At 43.0% G+C, this 13,926-nt stretch overlaps 1 protein-coding gene across 1 annotated transcript in view; it reads left to right on the top strand.

Moving 5' to 3' along the window:
- Positions 1 to 7,170, top strand: part of LOC135514659 (septin-5-like) — a 28,664-nt gene extending 21,494 nt beyond the window's left edge. Inside the window, exons 10-12 of the mRNA XM_064938150.1 lie at positions 6,548 to 6,644; positions 6,768 to 6,913; positions 7,069 to 7,170. Of these exons, the coding sequence (XP_064794222.1) occupies positions 6,548 to 6,644; positions 6,768 to 6,913; positions 7,069 to 7,095 (270 nt within the window). The 3' untranslated portion in view covers positions 7,096 to 7,170. The remainder of the gene's footprint in view (positions 1 to 6,547; positions 6,645 to 6,767; positions 6,914 to 7,068) is intronic.
- The last annotated feature ends 6,756 nt before the right edge of the window (positions 7,171 to 13,926 follow it).

The raw sequence follows: 13,926 nt of genomic DNA, 5'->3' as shown, positions 1-13,926 counted from the left end.
ACAAGTCAATAACACAGTTTTTAAGTCTATATACATTGTGTGCAAAAGGCATGAGGAGTTAGACGAATAATTACAATTTAGCAGATTAACACGAGTGATAAATGATCAGATGGTCATGTGCAGGTAGTGCAGAAAAGTAAAAAAAAAAAAGAGCAGAAAAGTAAATAAATAAAAACAGTATGGGGATGAGGTAGGTAAATTGGGTGGGCTATTTACAGATGGACTATGTACAGCTGCAGCGATCGGTTAGCTGCTCAGATAGCAGATGTTTAAAGTTGGTGAGGGAGATAAGTCTCCAACTTCAACGATTTTTGCAATTTGTTCCAGTCACAGGCAGCAGAGAACTGGAAGGAAAGGCGGCCAAATGAGGTGTTGGCTTTAGGGATGATCAGTGAGATACACCTGCTGGAGCGCGTGTGGGTGGGTGTTACCATCGTGACCAGTGAACTGAGATAATGCGGAGCTTTACCTAGCATGGACTTGTAAATGGGTGGGTCTGGCGACGAATATGTAGCAAGGGCCAGCCGACTAGAGCATACAGGTTGCAGTGGTGGGTGGTATAAGGTGCTTTAGTAACATAGTGGATGGCACTGTGATAAACTGCATCCAGTCTTCTGAGTAGAGTATTGGAAGTCATTTTGTAGATGACATCGCCGAAGTCGAGAATCGGTAGGATAGTCAGTTTTACTAGGGTAAGTTTGGCGGCGTGAGTGAAGGAGGCTTTGTTGCGAAATAGAAAGCCGACTCTAGATTTGATTTTGGATTGGAGATGTTTGATATGAGTCTGGAAGGAGAGTTTACAGTCTAGCCAGACACCTAGGTACTTATAGATGTCCGCATATTCTAGGTCGGAACCATCCAGGGTGGTGATGCTAGTCGGGCGTGCGGGTGCAGGCAGCGAACAGTTGAAAAGCATGCATTTGGTTTTACTAGCGTTTAAGAGCAGTTGGAGGCCACGGAAGGAGTGTTGTATGGCATTGAAGCTCGTTTGGAGGTTAGATAGCACAGTGTCCAAGGACGGGCCGGAAGTATACAGAATGGTGTCGTCTGCGTAGAGGTGGATCAGGGAATCGCCCGCAGCAAGAGCAACATCATTGATATATACAGAGAAAAGAGTCGGCCCGAGAATTGAACCCTGTGGCACCCCCATAGAGACTGCCAGAGGACCGGAAAACATGCCCTCCGATTTGACACACTGAACTCTGTCTGCAAAGTAGTTGGAGAACCAGGCAAGGCAGTCATTAGAAAAACCGAGGCTACTGAGTCTGCCGATAAGAATATGTTGATTGACAGAGTCGAAAGCCTTGGCCAGGTCGATGAAGACGGCTGCACAATACTGTCTTTTATCAATGGCGGTTATATCGTTTCGTACCTTTAGCGTGGCTGAGGTGCACCCGTGACCGGCTCGGAAACCAGATTGCACAGCGGGATTCGAGATTGTCAGTGATCTGTTTGTTGACTTGGCTTTCGAAGACCTTAGATAGGCAGGGCAGGATGGATATAGGTCTGTAACAGTTTGGGTCCAGGGTGTCTCCCCCTTTGAAGAGGGGGATGACCGAGGCAGCTTTCCAGTCCTTGGGGATCTCATATGAGAGGTTGAACAGGCTGGTAATAGGGGTTGCGACAATGGCGGCGGATAGTTTCAGAAATAGAGGGTCCAGATTGTCAAGCCCAGCTGATTTGTACGGGTCCAGGTTTTGCAGCTCTGGGGAGGCTTGAGCGAGTAGCTGCGGGGGAGGTGGAGCTGTTGGCCGAGGTTGGAGTAGCCAGGAGGAAGGCATGGCCAGCCGTTGAGAAATGCTTGTTGAAGTTTTCGATTGTCATGGATTTATCGGTGGTGACCATGTTACCTCGCCTCAGTGCAGTGGGCAGCTGGGAGGAGGTGCTCTTGTTCTCCATGGACTTTACAGTGTCCCAGAACCTTTTGGAGATGCAAATTTCTGCTTGAAAAATCTGGCCTTTGCTTTATACTGCGTGTATTGGTTCCTGACTTCCCTGAACAGTTGCATATCGCGGGGACTATTCGACTCTATTGCAGTCCGCCACAGAATGTTTTTGTGCTGGTCGAGGGCAGTCGGGTCTGGAGTGAACCAGGGGCTATATCTGTTCTTATTTCTGCATTTTTTTGAACGGAGCATGCTTATCTAAAATGCTGAGGAAGTTACTTTTAAAGAATGACCAGGCATCCTCAACTGACGGGATGAGGTCAATATCCTTCCAGGATACCCTGGCTAGGTTGATTAGAAAGGCCTGCTCGCAGAAGTGTTTTATGGAGCGTTTGACAGTGATGAGGGGTGATCGTTTGACTGCGGACCTGTAGCGGATACAGACAATGAGGCAGTGATCGCTGAGATCCTGATTGAAGACAGCGGAGATGTATTTGGAGGGCCAGTTGGTCAGGATAACGTCTATGAGGGTGTCCTTGCTTACAGATTTGGGGTTGTACCTGGTGGGTTCCTTGATGATTTGTATGAGATTGAGGGCATCTAGCTTAGATTTTAGGACTGCCGGGGTGTTAAGCATATCCCAGTTTAGGTCACCTAACAGAACAAACTCTGAAGCTAGATGGGGGGCGATCAATTCACAGATGGTGTCCAGGGCACAGCTGGGAGCTGAGTGGGGTCGGTAGCAGGCGGCAACAGTGAGAGACTTATTTCTGGAGAGATTAATTTTAAAAATTATAAATTCGAACTGTTTGGGTATGGACCTGGAAAATATGACATTACTTTGCAGGCTATCTCTGCAGTAGACTGCAACTCCTCCCCCTTTGGCACTTCTATCTTGACGGAAAGTGTTATAGTTGGGTATGGAAATCTCAGAATTTTTGGTGGCTTTCCTAAGCCAGGATTCAGACAGCAAGGACATCAGGGTTGGCAGAGTGTGCTAAAGCAGTGAGTAAAACAAACTTATGGAGGAGGCTTCTGATGTTGACATGCATGAAACCAAGGCTTTTTCGATCACAGAAGTCAACAAATGAGGGTGCCTGGGGACATGCATGGCCTGGGTTTACCTCCACATCACCCGCAGAACAGAGGAGGAGTAGAATGAGGGTGCGGCTAAAGGCTATCAAAACTGGTCGCCTAGAGCGTTGGGGACAAAGAATAAAAGGTGCCGATTTCTGGGCGTGGTAGAATATATGTGATGTTAAGAGAGGTTGTATCTCTGGACATGCTGGTTGTAATGGGTGAGGTCACCGCATGTGTGGGAGGTGGGACAAAGGAGGTATCAAAGGTATGAAGAGTGGAACTAGGGGGTCCATTGTAAACTAGAACAATGATAACTAACCTGAACAACAGTATACAAGGCACATTGACATTTGAGAGAGACATACAGCGAGGCATAAAGTAATCACAGGTGTTGATTGGGAGCGCTAGCTAAAACAACAGGTGAGACAACAACAGCTAATCAGCTAACACAACAACAGCAGGTAAAATGGCGATGACTAGGCAGAGAGGGTCGGATTAACTATACAGAGCCTGAGTTCGCGGCTGGGGCCGACAGATAAAAAATAAATAAACAGAATGGAGTACCGTGATTAATGGACAGTCCAGTAGGCATCAGCTATGTAGCCAAGTGATCATAGTGTCTAGGGGGCAGCAGTAGATGGAACAGGGAAGCCCCACTACGCTAGCGACACGGCGTTTAAAGTTAGTAGCGTCTGCTCCGACGGAGGCCGGATGAAGGCACAGCGGATGGAGTATAGCCAGCTGTGAAGATCAGAAGTAGTGGTCCAGGGATTACTGCAGGAATCCGGCATGTTGTAGAGAGACAGTCCGATATTGGTAGATAAGCGAGTATTATCCAGGCTAAAAACAGTGCTGGTATCTGTGCAGAAGGTAAAAGCCGCTAGCAGTGGCTAACAATGACTAAATAGCGTGTAGCTAATTAGCTGGTTAGCTTCTGGAGATTCTTGAATGTGTTCTAAAATTGAAAATAATAGCGATTCCGTATCACATTGGGTGAGGCAGGTTACCGGAAGGTATAATCGAATAAAAAAATTGAGAAGAGAGAAAATAAATTGATATATATATATATATATATATAAAATACAAAAGTACACGAGAGGATAAAACAAACATCTTCACTGCTACGCCATCTTGGATTTCTATAAAGCACACGTTTTATCAAACTTATTCTTTATTTCAAGCTTCTGGATGTCTTGCCAACGTACTTTCTATCACAAACAGCGTAGGATGTAAATCCCAAAATTTGTTATGGCCTTTAACGCCAACCTTTTCCAGACCTAGGGTGTCGGAAGACTGAGGTGTTGTATTGGTGTTGCACTGAGCTCAATTGCCACGGGTAGTTTCCGTCTCAGGGGAGTAAAGGAGGGTTTGTTTATAACCCGTGTTGAGGCTGGCACGGACTAGTCAACTGTGAAAATTGGGGTCCCGTTTGTAGATGAATAAGGGGGATCCATGAATTCATGAATTCCAGTGCTGGGTCTCAGGTGAGCATATGCCAGTGAATGTAGAAATGCAAGTAACAAACAACTCAGAAGTTGTAACTTTTTTTTTGTATACCTTGGTGAGGTTTAGAGAGCACAATTTGGTATGCCTCTTCCAAACACGGAGTGGAGTAACCCCTGTCCAGAAAACATTGTTTCATGTTGACAGCTTTATCAATATAGTCCTCTGTTGAATGACACACGTTTGAGCCTATAGAACTGGCTCTTGGACACTACGATGAGTGCTACTTGCTAGGAGAAATGTGTTTGTCAGTCTCTTTCTGATATAGAGTGGTGATAAGTTCCCCATTAGCAACCTCGATCCACATGTCCAAGAAATTGACCCGCTTATGGTCATATTCAATAGAGACTTCATGCCAGTGTTCCTATTGTTCAAAACGGAAGTGAACTCATAGTCTTGTTCAGTGCCAATCCAAACGGAGAATTTCAGCAATATACCTAAACCATTCGAGGATCTTTGAGAAGTAAGGGTTTCTGGTCTCATCACAGAAACATTTGCTCAAAATGGCTCACGTATAAATTAGCATAATTAGGGGCAAAGGTGGAGCCCATAGCAACTCCACTAACAAAGGTTAAAGTAGTTGAGCTTTTGTGAACGAGAGAAGCCAATTCACAGAATAATTCACTAGGTGGTGACATTTCTCCGTGACGGTCCTGTTGGTAATATCCCAGTGCATCTAGGCCTTTTTCATGAGAGATTCGTGGTGAGGATCTCTAGATCAAATGTAGCCAATAAGTTGTCAGGGAGATTAGACAGTTCTGATATTTTGTTAATCACATCTGTAGAAAATTTGACGAATGCTGGGAGTTTTTGCACTATAGACTTAATGAAGGAATGGCTCCAGAAGAGAGTCAATACTGGCAATTTTGGGTCTGCCCTTAGGTTTGTATAAGCTCTTATGGATCTTAGGTAGCATATAGAAAACAGGTATGGCAAGGATTTTGCGATGAAGATCCAGTTCTGATCGACAGCAAATGTCAGATAGTTGGGTTATCTTTGGAAGTCCGATGCGGGGTCAGTTCTGAATTTCCTATAGAAATGTTCATCAGGCTGGTGATAATCTTCTGCCTTATAGTGTGAATGAATATAGCCCCTCCCTTATCAGCGGGTTTAATGACAATCCAAGTTCCTGAATAGCTAGTCTTTCCTCTCAGCTCACATTCTTTGGGGAATAAGTCAGTTTGGAATGAAAAATGTAAAACATTCTGTTCCACAATTCTACAGGTGTGAATGGAAGGATTTGATACTTGCGGGATAAATATATTCTTGAGTTTGAACACAGAGATATTGGCCCTTTGTGCATCATTGGAGTCATTAGACTTGCCAAACATATGCCTAAGTTAAAAAAAAATTAAAAAGCCTAAAAAAAAGTTCACTCTTTATTTCAAAAGAGTTGATTTCATGTGGGGAAAAAAGGGAGGCCTTTGCTTAAAGCAGCCGCCTGATGTGTAGTAAGTACCTTATCAGATCAAATGATTACAGCGTCCTCGCCGGTTGGTAGGTGAGGGGTGTACCAGCTAAATTGCAGTGGTCTGAAGGGACAGGTCCATTCCGTGACTTATTTCTATGCTTGAAATGACATCCACGCTTTATTCAAGAGCATGTTGTCCCAACCGATGGCGGGCACAACACAACAGCTTCAGATGTGAAATAGGGTCTAAGCTACCACATATGCGAATGACAATCTGAGTTGACACGTTTTTAGATAATTGATATTAAAGGTTTAAAAATGTTTTATTTTTTATAATGATGTAATAAAATAGTTTGACAACACTGTAAGCTTTTAAATGATGTCAAACTCAACCGTTTATCTTTTCCAGGAATAAGACGTTGTCTCGTAAAGTATGCAAAATGGGTGAAATTTGAGGACCTTTATCTCCTAAATGTTTTTGCATTCAGGTCAAAAAAGTCCCTTTCTGACCACCTCTTCCATGGGCAAACATGTAAGAAAAGTTTTGCTTAAATCAAAAGGGATGCTGTCAATAACAACAAAAAAATCAAATCCGTTCAAATGGATTTACCTTGCTGCTAAATGAGGAAGTGTCTTCTATAAGTTTCTTTGTCTCATTCTCTGTCAGAGGAGTGTTCCGTTTGCAGTGATCGGCAGTAACATGGTGGTGGATGTTAATGGTCGGCGGATCCGCGCCCGTCTCTACCCCTGGGGAGTGGTGGAAGGTGCAGATTAAATACAGACACACACACGAACATGCACACACCTTGTAAGTGAACTTGAGATAAATGTACTGTACACTCCATTTAAGTTTATTGCAGTTCACTGTTGTCTTGTTGTGCTGTCAGTGGAGAACCCATATCACAGTGACTTTGTCCACCTGAGGAACATGTTGGTGAGGACTCATATGCAGGACCTGAAGGACATGACCCATGACACACACTACGAGAGTTACAGAGCACAGTGGCTGTGCAAGAGCCAACACACTGATGTGGTAGGGAGACACGCGAAAGTGATTTATCCTTGTGCTTATGAGTTGTCTTTTTTTGTTGATTGATGAAATAATATTGATCGTATTACATAAGTTATTAATTGAATAGAATAATACTTTATTGCCAATTAATATGTACAATCTTCATTCTCTTTTAGGATTATGACTTCTGCCACACAATCTAATCCAGGAGGCCTTTGGTGTTAAACAAAAGATGATACACTGCTTTCACTATTGCTGGAATAAAGTCACAAGCTAAATGTAGTATCGGTTTCCCTTTTTGATACAGTGTGTACAGTATACTGTGTCAGTTTAGTTAATTTTCAATCTTTCTCGTTCTATTGTGCTAGATGGCAAGACAAAATGCTTTTGACTTCAGTGAGGAATGCTTTACTTAAGAGAACAAGGAGCATGTCAAACACACAGTGAGTGCTGACAAGTTTTTCTCTGCTCATACAGGAGTAATAAAGGCCTAGTTCACTTTTTTTTTTACTAACTTTACATACATTACCGGTCAAAAGTTTTAGAACACCTACTCATTCAAGGGTTTATCTTTATTTTTACATTCTACATTGTAGAATAATAGTGAAGACATCAAAACTATGAAATAACACATGTAATCATGTCGTAACCAATAAAGTGTTAAACAAATCAAAAATATTTTATATTTAAGATTCTTCAAAGTAGCCACCCTTTGCCTTGATGACATCTCAACCAGCTTCATGAGGTAGTCACCTGGAATGCAATTAACAGGTGTCAAATCAAATTTATTTATATAGCCCTTCGTACATCAGCTGATATCTCAAAGTGCTATACAGAAACCCAGCCTAAAACCCCAAACAGCAAGCAATGCAGGTGTAGAAGCACGGTGGTTAGGAAAAACTCCCTAGAAAGGCCAAAACCTAGGAAGAAACCTAGAGAGGAACCAGGCTATGTGGGGTGGCCAGTCCTCTTCTGGCTGTGCCGGGTAGAGATTATAACAGAACATGGCCAAGATGGCCAAAATGTTCATAAATGACCAGCATGGTCGAATAATAATAAGGCAGAACAGTTGAAACTGGAGCAGCAGCACGGCCAGGTGGACTGGGGACAACAAGGAGTCATCATGTCAGGTAGTCCTGGGGCATGGTCCTAGGGCTCAGGTCAGTTGAAACTGGAGCGAAACTGGTGTGCTTTGTTAAGTTAATTTGGGGTATTTCTTTCCTTAATGCGTTTGAGCCAATCAGTTGTGTTGTAACAAGGTAAGGGTGGTATACAGAAGATAGCCCTATTTGGTAAAAGACCAAGTCCATATTATGGCAAAACATTACTTTAAGACATTAAAGATCAAGTTAATACGAAATAAGCCGGATGCATGTTATTATGAGAGAGAGCCTTTATTATGCTGAAATGTTAGCATAGGGTACTTGGCCGGCTTGACTTCATCTCATGCACAGCTTGACATTATGGCCGGTTTTATTTTTCTCCACAATTTGAGGCATTAGGAGATATTTGTGTCATTGTGCAATATACCGTAGATGGTGTTCTCAGTAGTTTACCTATATTGCAGAGAAATCTGAATTCTCTAAGGCAGGCAGAAAAAACAATCGGACCTCCTTGACATAACGTTATTCCGTCTTGATCAACTGGACGGACATGGGACATTTCATGGATACTAACTAATGCATCTTAAATGTATCAGAACGGGTTTTTTGGTGACCCAAAACAAAGTCAGACATTTACTTCTAGACCCCCATGGAGTGCATTTGGGCAGAAGTCTCTGGGAAGGAGATCAGCTACCTTACCTTCACCACTAAGAGGACATAGAGGAACAGTTTAGGTAAGTGTCCTTTTTGTCTTGTAATTTCATATTTGGACGGTGAAACAATTAGCTAGCATGATTATATATTCTCTAGCACAACCAACTAGTTAGCAAGCTTTATCTGAATGATGCACTGACATTAACTACTCTCGAGTGATCACTATTGTAGCTAGCTATGGCTATTCTCAAGAACAAGCAATACCCTATCTGAGAAGCGTGTCCGACTGACTGAGCATATTCAATTAACCTTTAGTCATAATTTTGATGTTCCCAGATTTACTTTAATGTTAAGATTGGGGGGAGACCAACACAGATTTTAGCTAGCGACCGTTAGCAATGCTAGCTATGTTTTTGACTAACTTTACTCGTTGATGGCAAAGTTGTTTCCTACTAAAGATAGCAATGCCATATTTCCAGACCATTTAGACAAAAGTCATTTGCCTCTATCACGATTTTTGGGCACCACCATGGCGCTGCTGGCAGAGGGCAGTTTAAGAACATTCATAACAATGCTGGAGTTTGTTTTGCATGGCCAAGTGCCCCAGGTGAGCAGAGTTAGCTTGACAGCGGTGCAACCTTTGAATAAATCAAATCGATTTTTATTGGTCACATGCCTAATACACACAAATCTAAGTAAAGGGATGGAATAAGAATATGTACATATAAATATATGGATGAGTGGCGTAGGCAAGATGAAATAGATGGTATAGAATACAGTATACACATATGAGATGAGTAATGCAAGATATGTAAACCTTATTAAAGTGACTAGTGATCAATTTATTGAAGTGGCCAATGATGATGTAGGCAGCAACCTTTGTGTCAGTGATGGCTGTTTACCAGTCTGATGGCCTTGAGATAGAAGCTGTTTTTCAGTCTCTCAGGCCCAGCTTTGATATGCACCTGTACTGACCTCACCTTCTGGATGGTAGCAGGATGAACAGGCAGTGGCTAGGGTGGTTGTTGTCCTTGATGATCTTTTTGTCTGATTACCGTGACATCGGGTAGTGTAGGTGTCCTGGAGGGCAGGTAGTTTGCCCCCGGTGATGCGTTGGGCAGACCGCACCACCCTCTGGAGAGCCTTGCAGTTGTGGGTGGTGCAGTTGCCATACCAGGCGGTGATACAGCCCGATAGGATGTTCTCAATTGTGCATCTGTAAAAGTCTGAGGGTTTTGGGTGACAAGCCAAATTTCTTCAGCCTCCTTGCGCCTTCTTCACCACTCTGTATGGGTGGACCATTTCAGTTTGTCCGTGATGTGTACGCCAAGGAACTTGAAGCTTTCCACCTCCACTGCGGTCTCGTCGATGGATAGGGGGGTGCTCCCTCTGCTGTTTCCTGAAGTCCACGATCATCTTCTTTTGTTGACATTGAGTGAGAGGTTGTTTTCCTGACACCACACTCTGAGTGCCCTCACCTCCTCCCTTAATTTAATTAATTTAATTTTGCACGCCCAATTTTTCAGTTTTTGATTTGTTAAAAAAGTTTAAAATATTGAATAAATGTCGTTCCACTTCATGATTGTGTCCCACTTGTTGTTGATTCTTCACAAAAAAATACAGTTTTTTATCTTTATGTTTGAAGCCTGAAATGTGGCAAAAGGTCGCAAAGTTCAAGGGGGCCTAATACTTTCGCAAGGCACTGTATGGAAATCAATCAATTGAAATAATTTAATTAGGCCCTAATTTATGGATTTCACATGACTGAGCAGGTGCGCAGCCATGGTTAGGCCTGGGAGCGAAGCCCACCCACTGGGGAGCCAGATTTTATTTTTTTTGCCACAAAAAGGCTTTATTACAGACAGACATACTCCTCCGTTTCATCAGCTGTCCGGGTGGCTGGTCTCAGACGATCCCACAGGTGAAGAAGCCGGATGTGGAGGTGCTGGTGTAGTTACACGTGGTCTGCGGTTGTGAGGCCGGTTGGACATACTGACAAATTCTCTAAAATAACAGAGGCGGCTTATGGTAGAGAAATGAACATTCTATTCTCTGACAACAGCTCTAGTGGACATTCATGCAGTCAGCATGCCAATTGCACACTCCCTCAAAATTGGACACATCTGTGGCATTGTGTTGTGTGACAAAACTGCACATTTGTGGCCTTTTAATGTCCAACACAAGGTGCATCTGTGTAATGATCATGCTGTTTAATCAGCTTCTTGATATGTCACACCTGTCAGGTGGATGAATTATCTTGGCAAAGAAGAAATGCTCACCTACAGGGATGAAACAAATATGTGCCTAAAATTTGAGATTAATAAGCTTTTTGTACATATGGAACATTTCTGGGATATTTTATTTCAGCTCATGAAACATGGGACCAACACTTAACTTGTTGCCTTTATATTTTTGTTCAGTATAATAATTTAGACCTCATCTGATCTCGACCTGACAGTGTGCCTTTCAACTAATCCATTTTGTTTTCCAACCCTCAGGAGATTATGAGAAAGGAGTGGGACACCTCACTAATGCCATTGATGTGTGTAGTTCAGCAGCTCCTCTAGGTGCTCCAGCAGACCACCTGTCTTTTAGATCTGTCCACTATCAGCCAGGTGAGGATGTTCTCCCATGGAAAGTAAGGGATGCTGTGGCAACAAATTGGCCTAAAGTTGCCTGGTTACCACTTCCTTTCTCTGAAAAGTCAAATGTACCCCTGAAACTCGTAGTGCATTAAACTGGCAACTATGGACAAGACTGTTTTAAGGCAAGCCATGTTTTCCTGTCATTCAGAATCTGCAATATTATTATATTTTATATTTTTTACCTTTATTTAACTAGGCAAGTCAGTTAAGAACAAATTCTTATTTTCAATGACGGCCTAGGAACAGTGGGTTAACTGCCTATTCAGGGGCAGAACGACAGATTTGTACCTTGTCAGCTCGGGGATTTGAACTTGCAACCTTCCAGTTACTAGTCCAACACTGTAACCACTAGGCTACCCTATTCAGGTAACAAGTTAGGATCTTGCTTATCTCCACTTTGGGTACGCTATTAAAGTTTTGTTCAGCTCTGGCACTCTCCCTACATATTTTCCACTACTTCATCATGCATGCACTTTTTTATATTATGTGTATCCTAATTGACGTGCTGGTATCTCCATTCCAGAAACCACAAACATTCCTTCCTACCACAACCATCCTACAGTACTCAACAACTACTGAGCCTCCACTCCAACCGACTGTGTTTCATTATCTGAACATTTTGAAATACCCTCTTGTTGTGATTCGAGCATACTACTTATCTCCTCTCCTTGCATTTCATGCCCTCTGCCTCTTTATAACCTGTAGTCCACCTGTGTTTGTGGTCGATCACCTCTTAGGGGAGCAGGAACATTTCCATGGCGCTTATGTCCAATGCACAAGCTGTCGGTCCAAACTGCAAATGTCTGAGCTGCGGAGCTCTAGTTGAGCTAGCTCATTGTGGCGTCCGACCTAACTTACTGAGTGTACAAAAGAACACCATCCTAATATTGAGTTGCACTCAGTCCCCCCATTTTGCCCTCAGAACAACCTTAATTTGTCGGGGCATCGACTCCACAAGCTGTCGAAAGCAGTCCACAAGGATGCTGACCCATGTTGACTCCTATGCTTCTCACAGTTGTCAAGTTGGCTGGATGTCCTTTGGATGGTGGACCATTCTTGATACACACAGGAAACTTCTGAGCAGCAGCGTTGCAGTTCTTGACACAACCGGTGTGCCTGGCACCTACTACCATACTACTTAAATAGTTTGTCTTGCCCATTCACCCTCTGAATGTCACACATACACCATCCATGTCTCAAGGCTTAAAGCTGCAATATGTACCCTTTTGGGGCATCCCGACCAAATTCACATAGAAATGTTTGTTATAAATCTGTCATTTTCATTGGAAGCAAGTCTAAAAATAAGTAGATATGTTCTATGTCCACTTTCTATGCTTCCTGTTAGGTATCAGTTTTGTACACCTGCTTCAAACAGCGGTTTAGATGGTAGAATGATTCTCTACACCCCTCAAACTCAACTCTGGACCTCGAAGCCAGTTCCACTGCTTTTTTGTCATTATTCCTCTCCAATCAGGGGACTGATTTAGACCTGGGACACCAGGTGGGTGCAATTAATTATTAGGTAGAACAGAAAACCAGCAGGCTCCGGACCTTGTAGGGCAAGAGTTGAATACCCCCGCTCTATGCTATTCTTGCTTGGTTTTTCACATAAATTGAAATAAGGCAAACTATTCAAATGTTTGCAACCAGGAACTGGCGGGGCGATTTCTCCATAGTGCATCTTTAAAAATCCTTCTTTAACCTGTCTCCTCCCCTTCAGCTACACTGATTAAAGTGGATTTAACAAGGGATCATAGTATGTTTTGTACACCGTGTAGTTGGCCCTGCTTTCCGGGTTGGCGGTTATCGTTATTTTATTTTTTATATCTTGCGCCATTCCACGTGCTTCCCCATGCTCGGTGTGATGGTGGGTTTGCTAAGGTATTTGTTATGATTGAGATGTAACTCATTTATTGCTTTGTACTCCAAGCTATTTAAAGTATTGATTGAATAGAGCGCAAACCACCATCCGGGGAGTTTCGGAAATCCAGACCAAGGCAACAGCAGTGACTGGGTTTTGGATTAATGACAGACTCTATTGGTAACTTTATAAAATGAAAGAAGAAATAACTCTCACAACAAATCACACGTTCGGGTGGACAGGGTTTAAAATGCTAGTGGGAATTGAGGGGATAAGATTATCCGGCCCAGATTAACCCAGTGAGAGGAGTTTGCACCTGCTGAAAAGTGATTGCATTCATTTTGGAACTGCCTCTTGGGCGTGAGCCAGGTGCCCCATTTAAAAGCCCAATGCAAAGTCAGCTCAAAACAAAGGTGACGAAGGCAAGATTGAGCACGTGGTGTAATGAGTAGGGTTGTTGTAATTCCTTTTGTAGAAAAAAATGCTTTAAATGGGCCTTCCCAATGAGAACTAGTTTCAAAATGTTAACATATTTTATGGAGAAGGGATACTGGACGATGCACCATGCTGCCTTATTGACAAAATGACAGAGCGAGGCAAATTACTGTTAGATTTGAGAAGGGCGCTCCTCCCACACCACTTTTGCTCATTCACCTCACAGGCCATACCGTTGCACTGCAGCTCAGATTAATAGAACTCCCTCATTGTGCAAGGGCAGTGTTTCCCAACTCCGTTCCTCAACAGTACACATTTTGTTGTAGCCCTGGAAAA

The sequence above is a fragment of the Oncorhynchus masou genome, chromosome 26 (genome assembly GCF_036934945.1).
Source record: "Oncorhynchus masou masou isolate Uvic2021 chromosome 26, UVic_Omas_1.1, whole genome shotgun sequence".
Lineage (NCBI taxonomy): Eukaryota > Metazoa > Chordata > Actinopteri > Salmoniformes > Salmonidae > Oncorhynchus > Oncorhynchus masou.
The sequence above is the reverse complement of the archived record's forward strand: the minus strand, read 5'-3'. Positions and strand labels throughout refer to the sequence as shown.